The sequence below is a fragment of the Camelus ferus genome, chromosome 11 (assembly GCF_009834535.1).
Source record: "Camelus ferus isolate YT-003-E chromosome 11, BCGSAC_Cfer_1.0, whole genome shotgun sequence".
NCBI lineage: Eukaryota > Metazoa > Chordata > Mammalia > Artiodactyla > Camelidae > Camelus > Camelus ferus.
In genome coordinates, this window is record NC_045706.1 from 42,599,566 (window position 1) to 42,625,477 (window position 25,912).

General features: G+C 38.5%; 1 protein-coding gene across 6 annotated transcripts in view; it reads right to left on the minus strand.

The window, feature by feature from the left end:
* ANK3 (ankyrin 3) overlaps nt 1-25,912 on the minus strand; it is a 304,223-nt gene that overhangs the window by 59,223 nt on the left and 219,088 nt on the right. For all 6 annotated transcript variants that reach the window (XM_014557311.2, XM_032491465.1, XM_032491464.1 and 3 more), the window contains 3 exons: nt 19,628-19,734; nt 14,813-15,037; nt 11,946-12,100 (listed from right to left, as the gene is read on the minus strand). In XM_014557311.2, coding sequence (XP_014412797.1) covers nt 11,946-12,100; nt 14,813-15,037; nt 19,628-19,734 — 487 coding nt within the window. The remainder of the gene's footprint in view (nt 1-11,945; nt 12,101-14,812; nt 15,038-19,627; nt 19,735-25,912) is intronic.

Sequence of the window (25,912 nt, forward strand, 5' to 3'; positions counted from 1 at the left end):
TTTAAAATATTTTAAATTTTTTCCTCTGAGAATAAAAGTTAATAGAAATGTAAAAATACAAAGATTATTATTTAAGTATTGCTTTTTAAAAGAGAAACATAATCTCTTCAAGAGTCACAGGTGAAGGCTACGCCATTACACTGCAGGGTATCTGCATAAATAAGAAAGTAAGTGATGTGGACAGAAGGTAAATGTGAGGAGAGAAAACCAGTAGCCACTACAGAATTCCTATAACCTGAAAGTCTATCACAAGATTCTACTGGCCATCAGCATAAATTATGATATGTTCATACTATGGTATACTGTGCAGTATTAAAAAGAATGGGATAGAAGTGTATGTTGTTATGATGTCACTTACATGTGGAATCTAAAAGAAAATGATACAAATCTTATTTACCAACCCAAAATTCACTCACAAACAGAAAACAAACTATAGCTACCAAAGGGGACAAGGTAGGGAGAGGATAAATCAGGATTTTAGGATTAACAGATATACATCATTATATAAAAAATAAACAACAAGGACCTATAGCACAGGGAACTATATTCAATTTCTTATAACAATGTATAGTGGAAAATAATATGAAAAAAATATGTATATATATATATATATATGGATAACTGAATTACTTTGCTATACACCTGAAACTAACATTGTAAATCAACTACACTTAAAAAAAATTCAAAAATACACTAATTCTGTTACAAAAAAGTATGTTTTAACGTGTAAATCTCTAAGGTACATTAAATTAGAAAGAAAATATATAACTGACAAATCACATCTTTATATGTCTATGTATAAATTCATATAATTTACATAAAAATTGGGGAAGAGAAGAAAATTGTAATGTATATTATAATGAGTGTACACTCATGTATTATTATGTGGGCAATAATACTCATGCTAGTATTAAATAATAAATATACATAAATATAAGTAATACAACAGACTATTAGAGTTTTAATGTGGATTCAACTCAAGCCCATTTTCCCTCTATTTCTTGCTTTCAAAAAAAGGAAACTCAAAAACAATAATTGAATGATCTTAGCTCAGTGTTTGAAAACAGGTAAAAAAGACCCAGCTTGGCCAGAGGAGTCTGCCAAGAGGGAGCGGAGAGGACTCCTGACACTCAGCTACTGTGAAGCCCTGACTGGTACCCGTTCAGCCGGCACCGTGAGCACCTTGGAAAGGCTCTTTATTCAGTTTAGAATCTGGTATATTTTTAATGGGTCTTAAAGTTAGATTTTCTGTTCACAAAATGTGAAGTGAACACGGTTAAACTACAATAAATGATGTTCACTGTTGAGCCCTGGCACACTGGAGGGCCTCCTCATATCCACTAAGAAATCAACTGAGAATTAATGAGACACACTTTCATACCAGATACTGCATCATTCTTTAAAAATTGCTCTGAAAATATATAGTGGAGACTGATGATTGATTTTTCTTTTAATAAGTTTTTTTATTTAAAAATTGTATGTGAAAAACTAGGTCTAGTCTTCCTACTTTTCAATCCATAGTAAAGTTTATTATGTCCAGGTATTTATAACTCAGAAATTACTATTTATTTAATGACTGCTTACTCAAACTGAATTAAAAACTCATGAGAATAAAAACTTTTCTGAAAGTCCTATGTTGCAAACTAAAAAGGCGTATCAGAAAAGTCAGATTTCCAGGCAAATAGCAATGAAGTGTGATCATGGGAAAATGAATGCCAGTGAGTCCAGGACTGAATTTATTCGGATTTTAAAATGGTCTATTACTTAGATCAGAGAAACCGGAATCTTTGCTTCGTCCTCACCCTTCACATACAGAGATAAACTCAACAAAGAAATCTGCAGCACAAACGTGGTGCTGCGTACAGAGCAGCTAGGCCCTAGTGCAGGGCGCCCCGAGCTGGCCCCATCAGAAGCAGCAGCAGTGCCACCCAGGCTTCTCGGCTTCTCGGCTTCTCGCATGGACATTCTGGTTGACAGGCCAGGGGTGGAACCTGAGATTTCCACACTCAGTCAATTCAGGTGACTTTATGATGATGCATTTGAGAAGCAAGATCATAGTAGACTCCCACCCTACACCTGTCCTTAAAAATTCAGAACCCACATTATTAAAAACAGGACAACAGGATCCCATGAAAAACAACTCAAAGATGTTTCAATATGAGAAGAGGAGCTTATGGGGCAACAATAACTATCTGTTAGTTCTAAGTGGTTTTATTTTGAAAAGGATATACTAAACTCCTTCCCAGCTGTAGAATTAAAGGAGACAAGAGCATAAAGAAGTTAAGAGCTTCTTACCTTTCAGGGTGACTATGAAAGGACCCTGGACTCTCTCTCTGTTTTTAATCTGTCACTAGCAAAGTTTTCACACACACACAAATTAAAGGCAAAAGAGGTGAATTCTGTAATAGGTTTGGCCAGGAGAAAGGTTAGAATTTACACTTACAAAATGTCTACTTTGTGGCAGGTCAATCACTATTTTGCCTGTGCAGCATTTTGGTAAAGTAAGTGTCTGAAGTTCAGAGACATTAAGTATTTTGTCCAAACTGACCTAGCTGATCTGCTTTAGAGCTGAGATTAGAACCTAGGACCAGGGTGGGAGAAGGGATGGAATCACACAGACATGGACTTCAACCACTAGACAACACAGTGTCTCAGCAGACTAGCTGGCCCGTGGGTGGTGGTTGATAAATAGATGAGTAATGGATAGATTTGCTGACTTCTTGCTGGCCCACTCCTGGAACAGAAAGCCCCTATTACAGTGACACTTACTGCTGCGTAAGAAGTGGAAGCTAATGTCCTGCTGCATTCTTGCTTCACTGATTAATGATACATTTCTTAAGCACTTTGTAACTCATTTAGTTGCTTTATTTCTAAAAGGTGGGACAGCATTCTCTGTAACTGAGATTTTGCAACAGAGCAATAAGGATCAAAAAGGCTTTGCAAATATAAATGGTTCTGAATATCATAATACAATGAAGCATAAATAACAGGATTGAAATCATGTTCGCACTGAGTTGCCTTTTTTTTTAAAGCATTCAAATGATGATGCTGATTAGTTTTGCCTCCCTCTTACTTGCACATCATTAAATGTCTTGATAACTTGGTCAAATGGGGCCATGACTCTTTCTGTATCCAATTTTTAAAAAAATTATTGAAGTTAGTTAACATACTATGTAGTTTCAGGTATACAGCAAAGTGATTCAGTTACACATATACACACATACATATTTTTTCTTCTCTTATTCTTTTTCATTATACGTCAATAAGAAGTTGAACACAGTTCCCTGTGCTATACAGTAAGTCCTTGTTTATCTATTTTATATGTAGTGATGTGTGTCTGTGAATCCCTAACCCCTAATTTGTTCTGAAGGCTGCCTGTGACCTGGTCAGGTGTGAGTGTGAATAGTCTATAGAAAGAATACAACATCAGGGTTTCACAAAGCATGATTTCTGTGTCTAGGGTTTAACTTCTGGTCATGTGAATGCTCTGCTCAGCTTGTTCTTCTAAGAATGGAGTATTTGATACTGAGCAGTGGGGAAAAAATGGAGTCTTAGAATGTTAGAATTCAAAAGGGTGAGCTAGCTAGTATAGGTCTGTGGAAAGTCACTGGAGACAGGGGCCTGGGGTTCAGATCCAGCTCTCCAACCAGTACGCTTGGACCCTGGGCAAGTTTCTGAACTCTGAGCCCTGCGTTCCCCGTCTGCAAGATCAGGATAAGAGAAATTTCCTCTGGGGTGGATATGACAAGTAAGTGATACAAAACCACCAGCACTGCTCTGTTCACATCATAACTTAGGCCACATATTCCTTCCAAGGTCACACAGCTCTGGAGATAGAGGGATGCCAGAGAGCCAGTCTGTGGCAGATCGAAGGCTGGATTAAAAAAAAAAAAATCACGCTATATCTGTTTTGCATCTCTCAAGCATACAAGTCATAACTGTTATCATTTCAATTTCATTCTGTTTTTAAAAGAAAATTTCACCAATCACAGAAAATTAAGTATCAGATAAATTGGGGGAAATGAAGGAAATAAGAGATACATCTGTAATACTTAACTCTGTCTGTAGAAAATGCAGAACAATAGAGCACTTGTAACATATTCACTGAAATATTTCAGAAAATTAGACATTCATTTCTTTGGAATTAAAGTTCAGCTCCAACTGAATATACAACTTTCTTAACAAACCCACCCATTATTTTATAGGAAAAAATACCCTCAAATGATATAACTTGATCCTTCTTCCTCAAACACAGTAGGAACCTTTTCAGTTTTTATTTTGAAATAATTAGATCTACGGGAAGTTGCAAAGACAGTACAGAAAGGTCCCGTGCACCTCTACAATGTTAGTCATTTAACTCACATCCTTCCTGAATTCTGGCATCTGCTACACGTCTGTCTGGATCAGCATTATACGTCTTTAACTATCCAGAGTAACATTTTACCCTTAACTACCTTCTTTGTCATTCAGATTTGCACAAGTAATTGAGTGCTAATGACGCAGAATGTCTGGAAACAATGATATACCTGCTTGTTTTTCCCTCCAGTTTTAGCAATTCGTATGATTTCTGACAGTCATTTAAAGTTATTTTCAGAAAATGAATTCCTCATCATTACGTGCCCTTATCCTGCCCCTAGACCTCCTCTCCCTATTCGGTTGTTTAGAAAGTCCCTTTAGAAAGTCGTTTTCTCTCTTGGGTACGGATCACCGAATTACTGAGGAAATGTTACCACCCAGAGTGACGCATATGCCTGAATACAAATCATTCATTCTTCACTCAGTCAACAAATTACGATGAAGTAGCAACACTGCTAAGAGCTGTTACGTGTACTCGGCATAATGGCTGTCGCCAGTCAGAGCCAGTCCCTGCCCTCATGGACTTTACAGTCCACCAAGGAAGACAGCAAAGTTCAAAGTTTCTTGTTACTGAAGAAGACAGGCCAGGTGTGGGGGACGTACTTCCCAGGTGGCTCTAACTTAGGCTGGGGTTTAGGGAAGGCTTCCAGGAGGAGAGAAGTGAGGGAGGGCACAGCTAGCTATGCTGCAGTAATTATTCTAAGGCTTCCTCCATCACTGCAGAAGCCTCGTATTCTTTGCATCTGCTTCTCCGTGGTTTTTTTTCCCCCAAAGGGGGGAAAATGTTTCTCCACATTTACTTTCTTTTCCACTTGTGCAAGTAAAAAGGCACAGCTTTCAGGCAATTAGCCCCCTTACATAACTTTTCTTCAACCCTTTGTTAACCATTGTTACTATACCCATACCAGAAACCATTAATATAATCCTATCTTCAAAGGCAGGGTTGTATATAACATCTTCAAGCCAAACACCGTAAACAGGACCCCAGCATGTGCAGCAAACACGGAAGTGCACTGAGCTCCAAGGGGCCTGACCTGCGGGGTCCGGCGCGTTGGCCTCTATCCCCTGGACGCAGAAGGTGATGGAGCCAACGCCCACTCTCTCAGACTGCCTCCCTGCCCTCGGAGGGCCCAGAGCCCCGCTCGGACGTGTGGGGCAGGGTGTCTGACGTCGTTTTTTGACCCACTAATGCTTCATCTAACTGCTAGCAAATCCATACACATAGAAATATATAAAATTTGGCATTATTAATGCTCATGTGCTTTGGTCCCATTTTCATTTCCTGACTAGTAAGTGGAGGGAACTGTCCCGATACAGTTACACACATGGTGGGCATTGTTCAGCTGATTTAAAATAACAGTTTTATGGCAATTGACAAAAGCAAATTAGTATTTTGTTATGGCTTAATTAATAGTGTTTGGCTTTTTCTTTTTTTAAAAAAAATCCCAGCCACAATCCTGATTTGGTTAAGTTGAATTTTTCAAAATTCTTAATAGATTTCTCCAACAGATGGTGCTGTGTACAACAGAAAGCTACATAGTTCACTTTTCAGTGCTCAACTGCTTCTACAATCTAACTTGACACTTTAAGATTACTGTTCGGTCTCATGGCTGATAAATTAAAAACAAGATCAACTGAAAAGAATCAAAGTAGCAATTTTTAACTGAGACGTGTTTCTAAAATATTATTGATATAGCTAGAAAATAAATTATGGACATTTTGTTATATAACATTGTAAGTATCAATTTTTCTTTCCTGCTTCAATTTACAATAAAATAATATATGTAGTTATTTTATCTAAAATGTATTATCTTAAAATCTCAGTTGCTTTCATCTGAATGTTAGGCAATGATAACAAGGGAGAAAGTATTTCCCCAGCACTGTAATGTTGTTTGGAGAACTGCAGCAACATTTTGTTCCAATATAGTGACTCGGATTTTAAAGTCATAGCAAAATTCTTATCTCCTCAAAGCATGCCTGTGATACTGAGGTGGCAATGATTTTGATTTTTAAAACCTACTGGATTTTAGACCTAATATGTGTAAAACAAAATCTACACACCACCCAGAGGAGGGCTGTCTAAGAGAAATATAATGCAAGCCACATAGGTAACTAAAAATGTTCATATAGCCACAGTAAAAAATAAAAAAGGAACCGGTGAAATTATTTTTAACAATGTTTTAATTAGCCCAATATATCCAATGTTACCATTTCAATACGTAACCAATGTCAGAATTATGAATGAGACATATATGGGGGAGGGGTACTAAATCTTCGGATGTCTGGTATGTTTTACTTACATCTGCAGCACATCTCGATCTGTCCCAGCCCCATTTCAAGTGTTCTGTAGCCACACGTAGCCAGGGGCTACTGTACTGGGCAGCACAGGACCGGCGCATTCCTCAAGCTCTTCAGGTTTTGAGACCTCTAAGGAGGAAGGATGCTTCTACCAGTCAGTCCTACTCCCAGGTCCAGCATAACCACGAAACTACAAAACCTCCTTTGAGGTCTCACTTTGAAGGCACAATTTTAAACATGTTTCACTGAACTTTGTGAGCTTAACTAAAGTAAGGTTTTAACTGAACCTACAAAGTGGATTCAATTTGGTGCAGAGGAAAGCTGATGTTTCTGCAGGGAGCAGAATGAGTATTTTTTGTTCTTTGATATCTTTTTCTCTCCCGAGAAAACACGAATTAATAAGTGCTCGAACAAGATCTATGTCTGCTGCCAAAGAGGAAAGTTACTCCTGCCACGTGGTCCCTCAGTGGTAACAGAAGGGTCTTCACACCCAGACCACATGTCCTCTGTGTCATTCTAGCCTCTTCTTTCAATAGAGCTTTGCTCGCACACTTGCTTCATTAGCATAAGCTCTGATGCCTTTGTCTCTTGAGCTTGCTAGGGACATAAATAACTCTTGATTCCACGTTATTCTGCAATGACAATTTTTCCCTGAACACATACCACATCCTTTTGAGCCATCAGCAACTAGCGCTGTACCTTGATTAATAATGGAAAATTTAAACAGCAGCTGACATTTAAGCAGCCTTTTGTTCCCCAGAAAGCACTTTCACAGGCATCCTTCATTTGAGAAGATACAGAGGCAAGGGAGTACTGCAGAAAAACAGCTAGATTTGGAATCGAAGTCCAGATTTTGGGACTACAGATCTACCTAGTGACTATTTCCTGACTGGTGGTGATGGAGTAACCGTCTTCAGTCCTCCCATGATTTGGAAAAGGGCGCTCACTTGGGGTGGACAGCCTTGCAGGTATACGGCTCAGCAACTAGATAGTAGCTTTGAAAAAATTCCATCCAAGTGCCCCTTTGTCCTGGTGGCCAGTGTCAGAGCAGATGAAGAGGCAAGATTTCTGCCCTCAGTTGCTCTCCTGCCCAACTGTATGTGGCAGCCATGTCTATGACTTTGAGTGGTTCTCATGTCAGGTGTCATGCTAAGAACTTTACCTGTATTAACTCGTCTGTTCCCTGTTAGTTCTGAGTTTAGAGAGACCGAGGGCTTTGTTAGGGTCGCACAGCTAGTAAGTGGTGGAGCCACGACAGGAACTCCAGTCCTGACATCCACAGATCACAGTCCTGACGACCACACTACAATGGGCAAATGATCACCTCCCTAGATTTGTCTTTCCCTGGAGTTACAATTTGTGCACGCAGAAAAGTTTGACGAGTTTTAAAATACTACTGGAACCACAATCTAATCTCTACAATTGTGTTGTTAGTAAAAATCAGTGATCACAATACTAAGATGATTTTTAAATACTTGGGTTTTATATATGTATGTATATGCATGACTGGAACATTATGCTGTACACCAGAAACTGACGCACTGTAACTGTCTGTACTTCAATTTAAAAAATTAAAAATAAGTAAATAAATATTTGGATTTTAAGATTTTCAGAGACAAGGGTGTACCAGGAATAGTTACAAAAGTAGAATATCGATTCCAGTAACATGCAGGATTCATTTATGGAAAATAGGGTTAATATGAGACATTTAATAAGCCAGGTATTGTCAAGGGTCACTTGCCATAGATGACAGGTAAAGCTTAATTGTTATGAGCTGGGGAAATTAATACATTAAATAAAATAATAGTAGGATGATTTATTTCTATTTCTCTTTCAGGAAGTCTTGAGTGGTCTGGTCACTGGCTTATTTTATGTACTATTTTTTCCCCCATTTTTTTAAACTGTAGTGTAGTCAGTTTACAATGCTGTGTCAATTCCTGGTGTGCAGCATAATGTTTCAGCCATACATCTTTTTCTGTACTATTTTTATCTTGGTAATTAACAGCTATCCAGGAGGACAGAGTGGAGAGGGTAGAACATAATGTGAACCCTCCTAAACCATCCCTCATGCTCCTCTTCCTACAAGAATACTGAGGGGCTGGGCCTTGAAGGAAAAAGAAGGTTGGCTTTTTTAGAGACAGATCGATTTTTGGTTTTGCCTGTCTGTTTTTAGAGAGTGTTCCAAGAGGAATGGAGGTTCTCTGGGGACAAGAGAAGAGCAGTGGTATGGGGAGCTTGAGCTGGTATGAAATCTGACTAATTGAGCTTCAGTTATAAAATGTGACGATCGGTTCCTTCATTACTATTTTTAAATTTAATACATGAAGAAAACCACTGTGCCTTGAAAATTTAGTCCTCCTTTTTTGCTGGAGTGACCTCCAGTGCTTGATTCTTTGAACTTGGAAGTATTTACATTTCCTTTTAATTGTCTATAATGGAACCAAAGTTTATCTGGTCTTTAAACATGTAGCAAAGAAACTCTAGCCACTATTGCCAAGGTAACATGTAGAATCCAGGACGGAGGGCTGTGTCATCGTGTCTTTAAAACACCTGACAGATGCCCTTAGTATGGCAGTGTTTGGGGCATCATTTGTCTAAGCAAAGATATGACAGATTCCTGTTTGGAAACTAGTTTATGAAGAAAAAAACGAAGACACACCAGTATGAAAACATGGAAGGCCATTCCATAAACAAACCTTAAAATTAAAAAAAAAAAAATCTGCTTGTGCCTGATAGGACATACTATAACCTATACTGAAAAATGAAGAATATGTTATTAGAACCTACAGTGTTTATGTTAGAACTGCAGTGTCCAATGAGGGAACCACTGGCCACATGTGGCTATTTGAAATTAAAAAAAGTTCAAAACTACCTTCACCAGTCACATTTTAAGTATTCAAGAGTCACATGTGACTACTGATTACTGTTGAGCAGCACAGGCAGGGAATACTGTCGAGCAGCACAGGCAGGGAATACTGTCATCATCACAGCAAGTTCTACTGGGCAACATTCTCTTAGAATATTCAATTTTCTTCCTAAAATATTGTCACTTTCTCAGAACATTCCTCAAAGTGAATGCTCCTCTTTAATTTTTTCCCCCTGGAGATTAATATTAATGAAGTGTCGGGTAGAGGAAAGGGACCGGTGAGAACTTCCCTCCACCTGCCCACCCCAAGGTAGCCACACGTTACAGTGAGGTTCCCCCTCCTGCCCCTCTCCAGGGGTGGCTGTGTCTCAGTCAGCACTGTGCCTGCTACTGGTGATTCAAAGGTGATCAGACATGTACTTTGCCCTCAGCAGCTGACAATCTCAATGCAGCTATCAGCTGAAAAAAATCCTCGTGTGGAAGATGCTACATTTTAAAAATTAGTAATCTAAGATATCATTTAAGACTGGATACATGAAAATATTTACATACTTCATTTTCCATAAAACAAACAAAACAAAACCAGCTACCCTCTATGGAAAACTGATTTATATTATTCTCTCCATTTTTTAATCCTGAATCACCGATACTATTTTATTCTTTTCAAAGTGCTAATTCAATTCATTCTCTTAGGATTTATTCTTCTTAAACCTTTTGATTGTGTTTTCTTGTAAATTTTCTTATAAAAGAATGACAGTATTTTATGCTTTAAAATACATGAAGGTAATAAAAATTGGAAATTTTAATTACCATTGCATGTTTCCATCCATCAGACATCATTTGAAGTTGTTGATGGTAATGCAAGTATCAGTGTTATGTATAAACATTTAATGTCCACTCATTACACGTGTAACATTTAAAATGACTATTCTGGATCTTTAAACCTAGAGGTTTATAGGCATTTTCTTCTTTAGGTTTATTCTCCACAGGACACACATTTCTAAAGTAAGTGGGATATGGTTAAATTCTTTGAAAACAGGTAGAACTAGATTTCAACCCTGGTGCTGCTACTTAGTTGGGGTAAACCTTAGACACGTTATTTGACTTGTTTGAACTTCAGTTCCCTTATCTATAAAGTGGGATTAAAACAACCTACTTTGCAGTACTACGCTTTCATGCAAAATTTTCATATATAAAGGCATTTATCAGTGCCTCACAAATGCTAGGTACTCAACAATGATGAGTTTCCCCCTACCCTGCTGTAAAGACACTTTAAATTCTTGGCTGGCTGTGATTAACTGTATCTTATACAAAACCTTTGACATGACAATTTTTTTCTGTAGAATGAATATAATAGTGACAATATTTATCAAGGGCTTAGTGTGTGACAAGGGCTGTATTTCCAAAGTGCTTCACCTAATTTTTTTTTTTTTATCAGCAGCAACCCCATGAAGTGAGGAAGGTAATCTCCATTTTACAGACGTAACAGAGGCTCTCAGAGATCAAAGAACTTGCCCGTGGTCGTCCATCCAACACCCCCATGAGTCTGTTGGCCTCCTTTGTCCACACTTTGCAGCCAGGAGAGACCATGCTGGCTGCATTCCAAAAACCAGTGAATTAAATGCTAAGAGAGTGACTATATAAAAGAAAGCTGATATACAAAACAACTGCTGGATCTGAAGTGATTAGGAAGTCAGTATAAAGATTAGCTTTCTTTTATGGTGAGCTTGCTCTCTACTTTTTTTTTTTTTTTTTTTTTTTTACATTTTTAAAGGAAAACACTGCATCAGGGACCTACTCTCAAAATAAGTCTATTCCTTAGGTCTCCTCAGAAAAACTGCTGTGATTTTAAGGGTCAGACAGCCTGAAGGGGCGTGTGAGAAGGAGACACGCTCACTACCTCCTGTTGCACAAGGTCAAAGACGACGATGTGGGAAGCACCACACACTCCAGTAATGAGCCTGGACCTTATGTTGTAAAACTGATTATTGCCCAAGAGAAATTAAAAATCCATGAAGAACACTGAGAGAAGACTACGATGAAAGAAAGAGTCTGGAAACAATAATTCCAAGAAGGAAAAGTGAATGTATTCTTTTAAAAACGCTCCGCGTGCTTTTCATAACTTCCATCATTATTTCACCCCTCCTTCCACATTTTCAACTTAGAAAACTCTCTTACGTTTTGAAAAGACTGATATAGTTGATTAAATCTATGATCAGAAGGTTGGCACCTTCTAATGAGTATTAGGTTAAATGGGACTTCATGCCTCAGACACAGAAACAGAAACACAACCAGAAGTGCTGAGCAACCTGATTCCCAGTTTAAAACACAAATGTGTGAAATTCAAGCACCGTTTCCTTTCGTCTAGCCATCCTTTGCTTTCTGCCTGCAGATGTTTATAGAAACAGGGAGCCATCACACTTACCTTCATCCATGCCATTAAGTAATTCAGTTAAATCTTCATTTTTACTGTCAAACTGATGCTCCTTCCATGTTTCACCATTTTCACTTCGAAGAACAATGAGTTCTCTCTCTTTTCCTCTCATAGACCCAAAGTGAGGGATTTCCACTATGACAGGGCTGGAAAAAAATCCCACATTATTTTGGTATCAAATGAAACACACTGATAGTATCATAACTCATAAAAATGTTTCATTAACAGTATTCATTTGAAAATCAGAGGTGCCACTAAGGTTGGGAATGATTTCAAAGCTGCAGAATCATTTGCTAATTAAATAATATATTTGAAGCCTGAGAACATGCCATCATTCATTCAGTCACAGACAATTCTGGGGGGCCTACCATACGTTAGGCATTTGATTTAATAGGGGTAAAATATTCAGCACACATGAGGAATTGAAAGTTATTAAAATAGACCATAAGAAAGAAAGTTGGTCCATTTTTAAAAACACGATAGGTATATTATATTATACAAAATGCTCACGATTTAAAAGGACACGGTCATTTCTTTAAAAAAGAAATTCCATGAATTTCCTATTTTGAAAGAGTCCAATTTTTTTCCCTTAGCAATAAAACAATCAATGTAACAATCCACTCCCTCCAACAGCCAGTTTCCATAACTTTCGTGGCCTGCATAGTTAAGACGGTTTCTCTGATTTTCAATTTGTGAAATGTTAGCGGGCAGCTTAATTTCCTAGCTCTAGTAGGACTGCACAGGAATTATTTAAACTTTCGGAGAAAGCATAGTTGGTATGAAATTGTCGTAAACTGATTATTAATTTTTGACAGTGTCCTTTTGCAAAAGAATGTGAAAAAATGGCTGCAAATTGAAGATAGCCAATCAAGCACAGGAATAATTTTGTTAAATTTTAGAGTAGGATAAATACTAAAAAGATGAATGGAAGTAAGCAGACCACAATCACACACAGTTTATGTAGTTGGATTGTGCAGCTTTATTTTATGACGTTTAAGTAGACAGTATCATTATTCTCCTACAGAGGTTGTATGTAACCTCACCTCTTAGCCTATGTGTTGATGTGCACATGGTAATAGGATTACATAGGTAAGAGCTTAAAAAGGGATAGTGGTTGTAATGATCAAATAATATAAATAAAAACATATTACTATCTGATTTATTACAAAAGCATTCACTTAAAATGGGATGATAAATATGATCATTTTACTTTTAGCAAAATAATTGTAATTAATTCAAATTAAGGGTTTGAAATTTTTTTTATAATGCTTTTATTTTTCAATGAATAAAAACAAAACCAACGATTTCTAACAGTGTTAATAATTTCAAAGGTTATTAAGATGTTTACCATCATTTTTAACCACACTTGGAGATGAGAAAAAAATTTTTTTTTAGAACTGGATACAATCTTTGCAGGTTAATATATCAGATACTGTCACTGAAGATACTTAAGGAATGTGGCTTCGTGTAGGACATTCAACAATATTGGAGAGAAGAAATGAACAAGGGTCTTGGACCAAGGAGAAAGCCAAGCATAGCTTTTCATAACATGTTTCTTCATGCAGATTGCCAAGGCAAACACACCAGACAGACAGACAGACAAGCAGACAGATCACAAATACCAACACAATTCAGCTTAAACAGAACAAAACAAAACAACTGAACAACTTCAGTAGAATGTTCTACCTGTTGCCTATTTGGTTTTCATTAAATGTCTTGTATTTCCAACATTTTTGCAAAATCAGTTTACTTACTGATGACTTTTCCTTCTCCAAGCCCATAAAGATAACTTAGATAACGCATAAGTACTTTTAAAAAAAAGTAACTGCACACACATACATATATATATCCATATATATATATACACACATATATCATTTATAGCAAATGTTGATTCATAGCCTACAATTACCTTCTCTTACACTGGGTTAAAATTAGACTGTCAGCCTGTCTTAAAAACTATCCTACTCAGTCGAAACACTTCAAATCAAAGAAAGGTTTACAAAAGCACGAAGTCATGAAGCGGAATGCTCGCAGTGAAGTCCACATGCTCGAGAAGCACAAGAGAGTCGCGGTGCTACATTAAGTCAAGCCACTATGATTTTTTTTTTCTTTCAGTGACACACATCAACTGAAAGCATTAAAAACTGAAAAGAAAATTCAGACAAGAAGAAGACCATGGGTGTGACAGAAAAAAATCGAAAATGGAAAAAGAATTGTAGACATTCTGTATCTTGTCTATAAAGATCCTACCCAATAAATTTTGTTCCTTGAGGCCCAAGCTGCAGGATTCGGCTAACCAAGCTCTCACCCTCATTTACAGGGGGAGGATTGGTAGGAAGATGCAGTTTACTGAATAGCATCCATGCAGCAGGAAGAGAAACAAGAAGGGGAAACTGTGAACAAACTGTCAGTCACGACAGAGCCTGCCTGATTCACACCCAAGTGCCACCTCAGAAAATAAATTGATTTTTCCCTCTTGTCAAATACCATGTCACAATGGGCTGTTTCCAGAAAAATTATCTTTAAAAAGACATGCACCCAAAGATGCCAATATTCAGTGTGATACAGATAAGAGTGGTGCCTTGACTTCTACGGGGCCGCTGGGGTTCCGTGCGCTCACTGAGCGGAGAACATGCTTCTCGGTTAGTAAAAGCTTTGACCAGCAAACGGAGTTAAGGAAATATCAGTCTACCAGCTTGTCACAGAATTACACATCTCTGTGACCACTATACGAACGTGGTACTCATTCGAAATGGTGCAACTAAATAGATTTAATAACCACTTGAGTTAACAAGGGTAAAGAAAGTCAAAGATGTGGTATGAGGGCCAAGATTAAAATTGACAAAACAACTTACCCTAAAAATTGTGCCCCTGCAGGACCCATTTCTACCAGCCTACTGGCTAATCCCTCTCCTTCCACCATGGGGGGTGGGTTGGCCAGTTTATGTCTCTTTACCAAACGGCAGGTGATGCGGGTGGGGGCTGTACACTTGCGTGGAGGAATGATGATTCTCATCCCGTGGTGCCGGCTTCCTCTCATGGAACCACCTCGTGCATCCACCATAAAGCTAACCAGAAACCTGCAGGCAGAAGATCAGAGGCCCGATCAGGGAGAGAAATAAACCATCCTCACCGGCGGGCTTGCAGTTAAATGTTCAGGTTTAAAGTGACAGACGATGTAGCTATCATTTCCTCTCTTTAAGAAAACACTGGAAGTAAATACAGTGGAGTCACATCAAACATGGATTTCACTTGTGAACTGAGCAGAAAGTGAAACACGACAACTTATTTTTGGGGGAAACGTGATCTTCTAACGGAAGCCAACTGCTTTGTCAGAGGCTCAAATTGAAGGAATAGTGAATGTTTCAAAGTTGGAATAAAAATTGGCTATTAAAGGACTGTCATGAATTTAAAAACAAAAACCAAAAAGCAAATGCGGTCTCTGTGGGTGGTTTAAGATCTATTCAAGGGTCATGTTAACTTTGAATGGTTTTAGCCATATGCTGACTACGGAATCTCTCTCTCCGGTAAGTCAGATGCAACTCCACAGTATGCCTTCACAAGTACAACTCATAAAATGAATGATATTTAATCAGACCAACATTCTATGTTTTACTATCACAAAGCGGAAAGTAAGAATAAAAGCAGAAGATGACTAAAGTTTTACTAAGACAATTTTGATGGAAAGGGATTTCATTTTTTCAGTGTAAGTTTGGCTTTAAAATTGTTTAAAATCACCTACATTGAGTATCTGTATAGCAATATAAAAATGGTAATAGACTTTTTAGAAAATACTCTAAAGTTATAATTCTGTCACTGGCTGTTGTATTAAAGCTAGTGAGGAAAACTGATGTGTTGGCATGTAGCTATGAAAATGTGAAGAATGAGTTGTGGCATATTTGGGTAGTATCTTGATTCCTATCACGCGGGCATGGGAAAAAGACCCCCATGACTGCTCTCGGCATCGTCACGGTTTTATAAAGCACCCAGGCGAACATAAACCAGTGAGCCTGACGCATGGAGGAGGGCAAGTCAGGCGGGAACAGAAACAGGTATTTTTGCGTTCTAATTTTCACATGTGAAAAAATACGCTTCTTAGCAGAACAGCACCAGATGTTGATAATCAGAAAGTTGTTTGAATACCTACAGTACTGGGCGGGGCGGGGCGGGGGGTCGGTAATCCCATCCATCAAAATCCTCTACCGTGTACTCACCTCAGACACTGTTCTAACATCCTGCAAATAGATGTTAGGCCTTGCTCAGAGGTCCTAGCTGGAGACCCTTCCCTCAAGAGTGATGCCTCTCGACCTTGGAAGCGTAACCTCTTCAACAAAGCACGCTGACCCACCATCCCCGCGGAGAGGGGGCAAGAGAAGGGGAGTCATTTTTCAGCCTCTCAGATTTTCAGAACCAACTCTGGTCATCAAGTGAGGCAGAATCACCTTTACACCCTTTGCTCATTTTGGATTTAGCCATTTTTCTCTGGGTTCATTAATGGTTTTCATACATGTTTTTTTATATCATTATACCTACTTTGAGAGACTGGAACCACCAGATATTCAAAGTACAAGGGCAAGACCTCAAACCTCTCAAAAACAAAACAAAATAAAAAACACTCCTCCCCAGTTAAAGACAAAGGTACTTGCTCATTTGTACCAGTGTCTGCGTGAGTTGCCTCCAGTGATAAATGGTACAAGGCTCACGTGAAACTGCTCTGGGGAGCCTCCGTTTTCTTAGACATATACGTATTTAACAGCTCCTCTTCTCAGTTGTGAAGACAGCATGGCAATATTATAAAGAAGCCCAAGACAAAAATTTGATCTTTCCCAGCTTCTAGTAGTTAAAATCAACTCGTGGTTGGGACTAATAGTAACAGAATGAATTAAAAATGATTCAAGATAAACTCTGGGTTTGAAAATTCAGTTGTATGAGTACAAACACTGGCGTGTTTACACTGAGAGGGCAGTGTTTGCCCTGGCCACTAACAGCGGAGTCTCACTAATAGAGAAAGTAATCCAGATCAGGTTTGTCCTGTTCACGGCTCGACCTGCAGAGCTGAGCACAGTTCCCACACATAATAAGCACATGATAAATGCAGCCCGAATAAACCAACGAACAAAACCATTTTGTTAAGTGTGCTGAGAAACTGCCTAGGTCAGACTTGGTTACTAATACTGGAAAAAAAAAAAAGGAAAAAATATATATACAAAATAAACAAACCACTTGCAGCTGAGCAGTCTGAAGGTAATGTAAGAAGGTTACCAGTGTTGATATAAAAATACCCCAGCTACAAAGAATATCAGAACCAAAAGGAAAAAAAAAAAAAAAAAAAAACATGGCTTAGAAGATTTTAATGACAAATTGGAAGAATCTCTTCCCCTGAGTTCTGCATAGCACCCAGTGCATAGCTGGTGCTCATTGCTGATTATTTATTGTTCTAAGGTTTTCAACTTTATAGAGTCAAAAGACTGAGAAAAGATGGGAGTAGATGTTACGCAGGATATCGGTCCTATTATTCAATAACATTATGACATATAGTGACGTGTTTTCCAAACTCATCCCTTACATGTTCTATGCAAAATAAAATTTCATGCAATATAACTCACAGGAACAAATTAAAAGGTGGTATTTCGTCATATTCATTGTATCGTATTACTATTTAAATGAAAGCAGGAATTCTACAAATGATCCTAAAACTAACACATGAATGTTTCTAGTTTTAGGAAGGGCAGGATGACAAATGCTGATATACTACAGACATTGACACGATCTAACTGTGGGAAAAATGCACATAAATTAAAAATACAAAAAAGGGATGGTTCACATAAAGGACACAGTCATCACCTTGAATCATACTGAGGAAGTGGAGAAGAATAGCTGCAAAATAATTTAGAAAAGCAAATGGGAAAAATTAATGTAAGATAATTAGAAGCAAGCAACAGAAAATGTCAATGATCAGCAAAGGAAAAATAAAAACCATCAGAAAATGAAACCAAAGCATTTGGCATTTGTGGGACAACTTGGAAAAATATTTACCGTAAATAGCTACATATAAGCTACTCCACAGACTTGGCATTAGTGAACTATTTCCAAGTGTATACCAACTGTATATTTGCCTTTTCAAAGCAGCCCAAACTAGTTGCCATTCCTTTTGCTTCCCTCCAAAAGTCTACTGTCTGCCATGAATTCAAGGGGAAGGAGAGATAAGTTTCATATTCAAATACTTCACTGTCTCCAGTGCACTGGAAAGCTCATTGCTGATTTTATTATCCTATGCGCCCTCAAGTCCTCGATTTATTAAATTAAACCCTAGTACTTCTCTTTCCTATGTAGAGTACAAAGTGATTTTTGTAACACGGTGGCAATTCACCAAGCTTGGGTCGAAGCACTCTTCAATACGTCTGCCCACCGAATGAATGCATCCTGAGTGTTTTATGTTTTTCTTCTTAGTAATTAAAGGGTTTTCTAATTGAATTAAAGAAATGCAATGTTAAGGACTTAAAGGCCACCATGTAGTTTATAGTTTATAAAGCACTTTCATGTAAATTATTTTTATTTAAATGACACTGCAGTGATTTGTTTTTCAGAATCGTGGTGTTACAAGCCGCAACTGTGCAAGAATACTTTAAAGAACCTGCAGCATTACTCTGACTCTAGGACGTCACTTCTGTAAAATGGGGCTAATGAGTAATGACACTATCTCACAGTGTCATTTTAAGGTTCAAATGAATGTTAAATAAGATAATACATGTAAAAGATTTAGCACAATGCCAGATACATGAAAAGCACCAGGTATGTTAGCTATTACAATTTATTGTAATTAAAAGCAGGAAAAAATGCTTCATAAAATACATAAGGCACTTCACAAATGTTAATTATTCTTAATTTATTTCATTCAAAACTAATCTGCACATGTGCTGGATCACAATGAACTTATGGCCTAAATGTCAATTTCAGAGTGGCATTTGTATCATCTTAATGAATTATTTCTATTTCATTTGTATGGGTATCAATTATCCCAAGTTTTAATAACCTATAGGTGAAGAATCCAGTATCCAACAATACCGTAATCATCAATTCAGCGGTTGAAGCAGGTCACCGCTTGGCTGCCTGCCTCCCATCCTGCTGACCAGCAGGGCAGAAACGAGGGGCCTGTCTGATGTGGCTTTTGCTGTGGCACTTCTGCTGGACACACATCAGTACATTCACTTTTTCTTTTCTTTTCTAAATTCATTTCTTTTAAAAAATTGTAATTTAATACAGCTCAATTATAATTTTATTTCAGGAAAACCAGATACTCAGGGGAAAAAAACTACATTTGAATCAAGTAAAATTGAGAGAAATGACTATATTTAAATTTGTTTATTGAAAAGGGAAATTAAGGACCTAAAAGTAGTGCCAGAATAGCCAGGAAATTTTTATGCAGTGATACTTTAATTTCCTTTCCAGCACTTCGTTTTTATCAGTAAAAATAAATACTCAGATTTACTTAGAAAAAAAAATTTACCAATGATTTACACATTTATATCACATATACTCACTAAAGAAGTTCCTTTAGAAGATCAATATTTCATATATGTGAAGCTTGTCAAGATGAATTTATTAACTGCAAATAGTAAGTGCAAGGCTAATTCAGCAGGATAAAGGAAAGTGACTTTTTGGTTACTTACCCAGAATGAACAGGACTTGAGACGAGATTGACATTGTCCAAGGTGTCTGCAGCCCAGCTGTAATGTCTAAGAGAATCTGAATCGAGTTCTCTTGTGAATGTTAGATGCTGAAAAATGAAATGATATATTGTGTCAACAACCCACACAAGACACTGGTTTCTCTGTGCCTACAAAATATGCCAGTATGTCTCCGTTAAGTCCAGACAGTCTAACACTCAAAATAAACAACTTTTCTTTTTTTACAGCTGTCCCTCAATCCCCTTGAGGGATCAGTCCCAGGACACACCCCACTCAACCCCTGCCCCCGTGGGTACCAAAATCTAAAGATGCTCAACTCCTGTATATAAAACAACCAGTACCTGTGCCCTCTGCATCCACGGGGCTGACTATATACTCCTCTAAAGGTCTACATCGAAGTTTCAAGAATTAGACAATAAAGTTTATTCATATGCTGTATTATTTCACTCTTCAGAAATCATCTTGACTAAAAGACAAGGCAATAGGAATATCACAGCAGTAATTCTAATCCCCTTCAACGACCTCTAAATTCATCCTACAACAATTGCAAAATTCTTTTCCAAATCTCAAAATAAAAATTAAAAAAAAAAAAAATCAACCTGATGACTTGTGTTTCCCAGTGGGGCAGAGTAGCCAGCAGCAGCCTAGTGCTGCGCCATGCACATCAGATAAGGATGGAAGTCTTCTCTGAAGGCAGCAGAGAACAACGGGGGCACAGAGAACTGGGTGCTATCATAGGAGAGGGGAAGACCTTGAAGAGTTGAGCTGACTTCCTGTTGCCATTTTAAACTTGGGGGCATTTGTCAATTACCAGTGCAGACAGAATTTGGGCTTTGCACTCACAGGGGCTACCTGCTGGGGAGCAGAAAAATCAAGGGAATTTAGTGGAGACTGGGGTGGCCTCAAGCATGCTACAGATTTCTGTTAAGAACACTTGCTAAATTCTGGGGCTGTGCAGAAAACAGCAAGCGAAAAAACTAACCAGAAAAATCTCTGAAAGGCGTAATGGAGCTTTTGAACAGTTTCATGAAAAAAAAAAAAAAAAAAAGGTTTAGAGTTTGAGACTTGGAATGGGAGGGGACTCCAAGATCACAGCAGAATTTCAAATAAGAACGTTGAAGGGCCAGGGACAAACCAGAGGTAGCCTGAGGTTTACCAGGGCTGCAAGCCAGCCTCATTTCAGCAAATGATTGATTGGATTAAAATGATCAACCACCACTCTATCTGCCTAGCAGAAAGATGGTGAATCCTCTTTGAAGGTATATATCATCATTGGATGTCAGGTCCACAAAATTTTTTTATACATCACCTCTAGCATGCAGTGAAAGTCTGCCAAGTGTGGCCGGAGCACGTGAACAAAAACAAAACCCCCTCCTCCAAATCCAGATACTATAAAGAAAAAACCAGATCATCCTAAATGTGAAGTAAGCGAATGAGAATTTTGATTATAGTTATGATAATAACTATGATTAGCATGTTTAAGAAAAAAGGGGGAGAGATAGAGAAAGGAAATTAAATGGTGGATAATTTAACAGAGCACTGGGATATACATAAGAAAGAATCAAATGGGCCTTTGTTCAGTTCAAAGGATAATGTGAATTCTTGACTAGATGCAATAGAAAACAGGGTTAGTAAATTGGAAGTGTAAATGGAAAAATATACAAAATGAAGGATAGATTTTAAAAAAGAATGGAAAATACAGAAAATCGTATGAGACTTGTGGAACACAATCAAAGGTTTTAATATATGTGTGATTGGACTCTAGGAAGTAGAAGAGGAGAGTATGGTGGAGGCTCTGTTTGAAGAGAGACTGGCTAAGAATGTTCCAAATCTGACGAAAGATGTTATCTCACAGACCAAAAACAAAATCATTCTCAGTTTTTGTCCTGCTAAAGATCTGCTTTCTACTGAAACCTCACGACACTGACAGTCAAGTATTCACACACACACACGGACAGAGAGAGTAAGAGAGGACACCAGCAGAAACACAAGGAATGGTTGAAAGTATCTGAAAAGTGATCAGATCCCCGTAATCCCCAAATAACTCCCTCCCATCATCACTGCAGAAAACTAGAGGCGGAGAGAGCAGAGGCAGAGGACGGGAAGGGCAGAGGCACCAGAATTAAAATGGAGATGAACTGAAAGTTTATGGACTGAAAGTTCAGATCCAGCCTTCTTCCTTTACTGGACTCTAGGCAGAAAATGGGCTGTCTTCTGTGGGATTTTCCAGTGAAATGTCCCAGGCTTATTACTTTGGTGGAAATCATGGCTGGCAAGCCCTCCACCAGGCAGAAAGCATCCAATGAGCTTGGTACTCAGTCATCCAAAGGGAATGCAAGCGGTTGTCTCTGGAGAGGAGTTGGGGGCTGAAAGTGTATATGGGGATTCTTTTTTTAATGAATAATGATTATGTCTTATAAAATGACATGACTTTTTGTTTGTATAACTTTGAAAATAATAAAACTTAAATTTAAAAAATTACTGTAAATTACAAAGATTAAAAACAACAAAGCCCTGAAACCAAATTGATAAATAACTTGTAGAACACTTATGTGCAAGTCACTATTCTACCTAGAATCCTAGGAAAATGCAAAAACGAATGAGGAGTGGCTGTCTCTGCATTCAGTGAGAGAGGACACATTTAGTGGGTGGGTGTGTGATCAATGGTGGTGGTAAGGGTTTACAGAACCTAGGTCCTAACCCCGAAAGAGCAACACATCACTTCACAAAGCTCCCCAAGTCTTTGGGGTTAACGAAAGATTAGGTGTTGGTTTTAATCTGGCCTCATTTACCAGTTTTACTAACTTTCAGAGACCCCAACCAACCAATCTTCAGAGTGGGGCCAAATATTTAACATAAAGTAGGCACTGCTGCTCATGTGATCTTTTTAGCAAACTGCCATTCCTACATTCAGGGCCCTAAGGTTGTTTTTCAACAAAGGACCCATTTTTTTTTTTTCAAGTTCTAATAAATAAGTAATATCACTCCTCTTTGGTAATTACAGTAAATTATTTACCTTTGGAACTCTTAGAAACACGCACTGGAGACATTAATTATTGAAACAATGAATTGTGTCACACAAAAAGGTATCAGCGCCATCATGAAATATTTATCGAGGCTGGAAGGTGTCAGCACACGGGACCCACATCTCTTTGAGTCCATCTTTACTCCTTTACTCTCACAACTGCTTACTACTCCTAGGAACCTCGTCGTAACACAAATGAACACATGTATAATGAATAGCCTGGTTCCAAACAAAGAGCCATATGTCCCAATATTTGTCTCCATTTTAAATTTAAAAATTTTAAAAATATTTAAAAAATTGAAATATAGCCAATTTACAATGTTGTGTTAATTTCTCGTGTACAGCACAGTGATTCAGTTATACACACCCAGTTTATTTTTCCACAGAGTTTTGCTTAGGTATATGGGTGGTCCTAGCTATTTTAATAACCTAAATACGGATGTACAAAATGTTCTTCCTACAGTGTATCCATCTAAATATAAAATAAGGTAATTCATCTGAACTTAGGGGTTTTTTTTTTTTTTAGAAATGAATTGGTAGCTTCATTTCCAAGCTACCTGTCTCCAAACTTATTTCTACACACTAGTGTTTAACTTAAAACTAACGTGTAAAACTGGAACCATTTACTTAAGCTACAATATGAATTTCAAAAGTGTCTGACGTGCTATTGTGCGTGGTGCCACGAAAAGCTCTTCTTCCATTTGGTTACTGAACAAATAGACATCTCAGATGACAAATAGGACACTCCATGTGATGACGGTTAAAAAAGGTGAGCTAGAGATGGCTCTCAAATTTCCACAACAAGTAGCGGTGTTACCAGCGTTTCATGGAAAAGCTTGGCTTTAGAGTTGAGTCAGACTTGGATTTGAAAACTGCCTTTGCCACTTGTTCATAGAGAGCACTTCTTTCCCACTCCTAAGTTTTCCATTTTGGAAAGGCAGCTCAGCTGTGTAACTGTGGGCCTCTCCCCAAGTAATGTGAAAGTGCTGTGAAAAATCTAAACTGCTAAGCAAATGAAGACACAGAAAATAATAACCTTGATACTCCCAGATTTTTTATCACTGAAATTATTTCCTAAATTTGTATCACATTGCAGCCCCTTATGTCGCTTTCTAGGATCGCCTCTCCCTGTCTCTCTGTATTCACTTTGGCCCTGGGAATGTGGGGTGAGTCGTTTATCTGAGTGGTAGACGTGGGAAAGTAGCTGGAAGGGCTCTGCTCAGATCCAGCTTTTACTGTCACGGGCCTGGGCGTGGTCACAGAGGGCGGACATCCCTCTCTGCACCCCTGAGCACGCCTCCGCGAGGGGTCTGCTGCTCTGGGCTGGTCCTGCTGGTCGCTGGGGAGGGGGTCTCCTTACTTCAGGGGTTCAGTTACCAGGCCCAGTTGGCTCAGACACTAGGCCAGCCCTCAGCCTGGTCTCCATCAGGAATAAAGAAGATACTTTGCCTTTGACTTTTTTTTTGTATTTTTTTAAAGTGAAGTATAGTTGATTTACAATGCTGTGTTAATCTCTGGTGTACAGCATAGTGATTCAGTTATTATATGTATGTGTGTGTATGTGTGTGTGTATATATACACATACATATATATATTCCTTTTCACTATAGGTTATTACAAGCTATTGAATCTAGTTCCCTGTGCTATCCAGCAGGACCTTGTTGTTCATTCTGTATCCTTTGACCTTTCTTTGTTTACTGAAAGTCCCCTTGGATATGCCTCAACATTATTTGTTGGTTTCTAGATCCTCAGAATGTTTCTTAACTTTTCTCAGTTTCAGTTTCCTCATTTTCAAATTGAGGATTCATTGATATGGAGATTAAATGAAAATGTGCATTAAAAAATCTGGCACCAAGGCCAGCGTTGGCATGGTATAGTCGTTTCTACGTTTCAAAGGACTTTTATTTATATTAGTTCATCTGTTAAAATCTAATCATTTGTGGAGAAGACAGCAGAACCAAAAATATTCCAGTGCCACCACTGGTCCTTTACACACAGGGCACCTGTATTAAATCAACAGAGTCCATCCAGTTAGAAGAATGTACCTTATAAATGCCTAGGTATTATTTATTGATTCAAAAGCATTCACATTCCTATGTTAACAGCAATACTGCCACTTACTCTGTATCAACTCAAAGTCAAGGGCTGTCCTGAGGCCTTTACCTTCATTTGTTCTTTGAATCCTCAGGACCTGGTAGCCTTGGAGGTAAAATTATACTATTTTACAGATGAAGAAACTCAAGTTCAGAGATAGACTTCAAAAATTTGACAACACAAAGTCAATACCCAGCAGTGGGTGGCTTTTTTAATAGAACAGTGTGTTAAGGAGAAGCTCACATTAACTTAATAAGACCTTTTACTCCCACGTCAACAATGACTGTGAACAGGCACATCATTTTTTATCTTGGAAGTAGTATCATGGATACCACGAAAATCAAAATACACATTATTCAATAGAGTCCAAAGCCTGACTAACGATGATATCTCTGTCTCCAAGAGCTTCATACTTTCCCTAAACAGTTTCTTCCCAGCCCTATTCATCAGAGGAAAGAGGAGACCAAGCACACCCTGGATTCACAAGGAGACACCCAGATGCCCAGGTCTGGAAATAAATGTCCAGGCACAAAGAAAAGGGGCAGAGGCAAGAAAGTATTTGCAAGGAAAAGAAAGAGAAATCCAGTTAACCCCAATGTAAGATAAGTCTTCCAGCTGCAGACTGTCAGCCCCCAGCTGGATGACACCACCTAAGGTCCTTGTCTGTCCGCTCTGCTATCTCTGGCAGCGGGCACAAGGTGATCCGGCAGATTAACTGGGGGCCTCGATATGCTACTGTTAACAGTGCCAGGTAGAGCTCACAGTAACAGGTCACATGGAAAACCCAGGGCATCTGATCTGAAAAACTGTAAACATGACCTAGTTGGGAAATGGCTGGATGTTGGAACCAGCCTGGGAGCCCAGGAAAGTAAAGGCTTGTCAAGGATAACTTCAGCCTGTGGCCACCCATTGGACAGGGCCAGGGCAGGGGGACCCATGGAGTGTCAGATCCTTTAGACAGAGAATTGAAGGTTGGGTTAGATGTGGGCTGCATCACTTCACAGCCCAGTGAACGGCAAGCCAAAAAATGTCACTGAACCTCCACTTCTGCACTAGAGTTTGGACAGATAACATTAACTGCGCCAACTCACCGTGAGAATGAAAGGAATGAAACGACCCAAGTAATGTGAAAGTGGTGTGAAAATCTA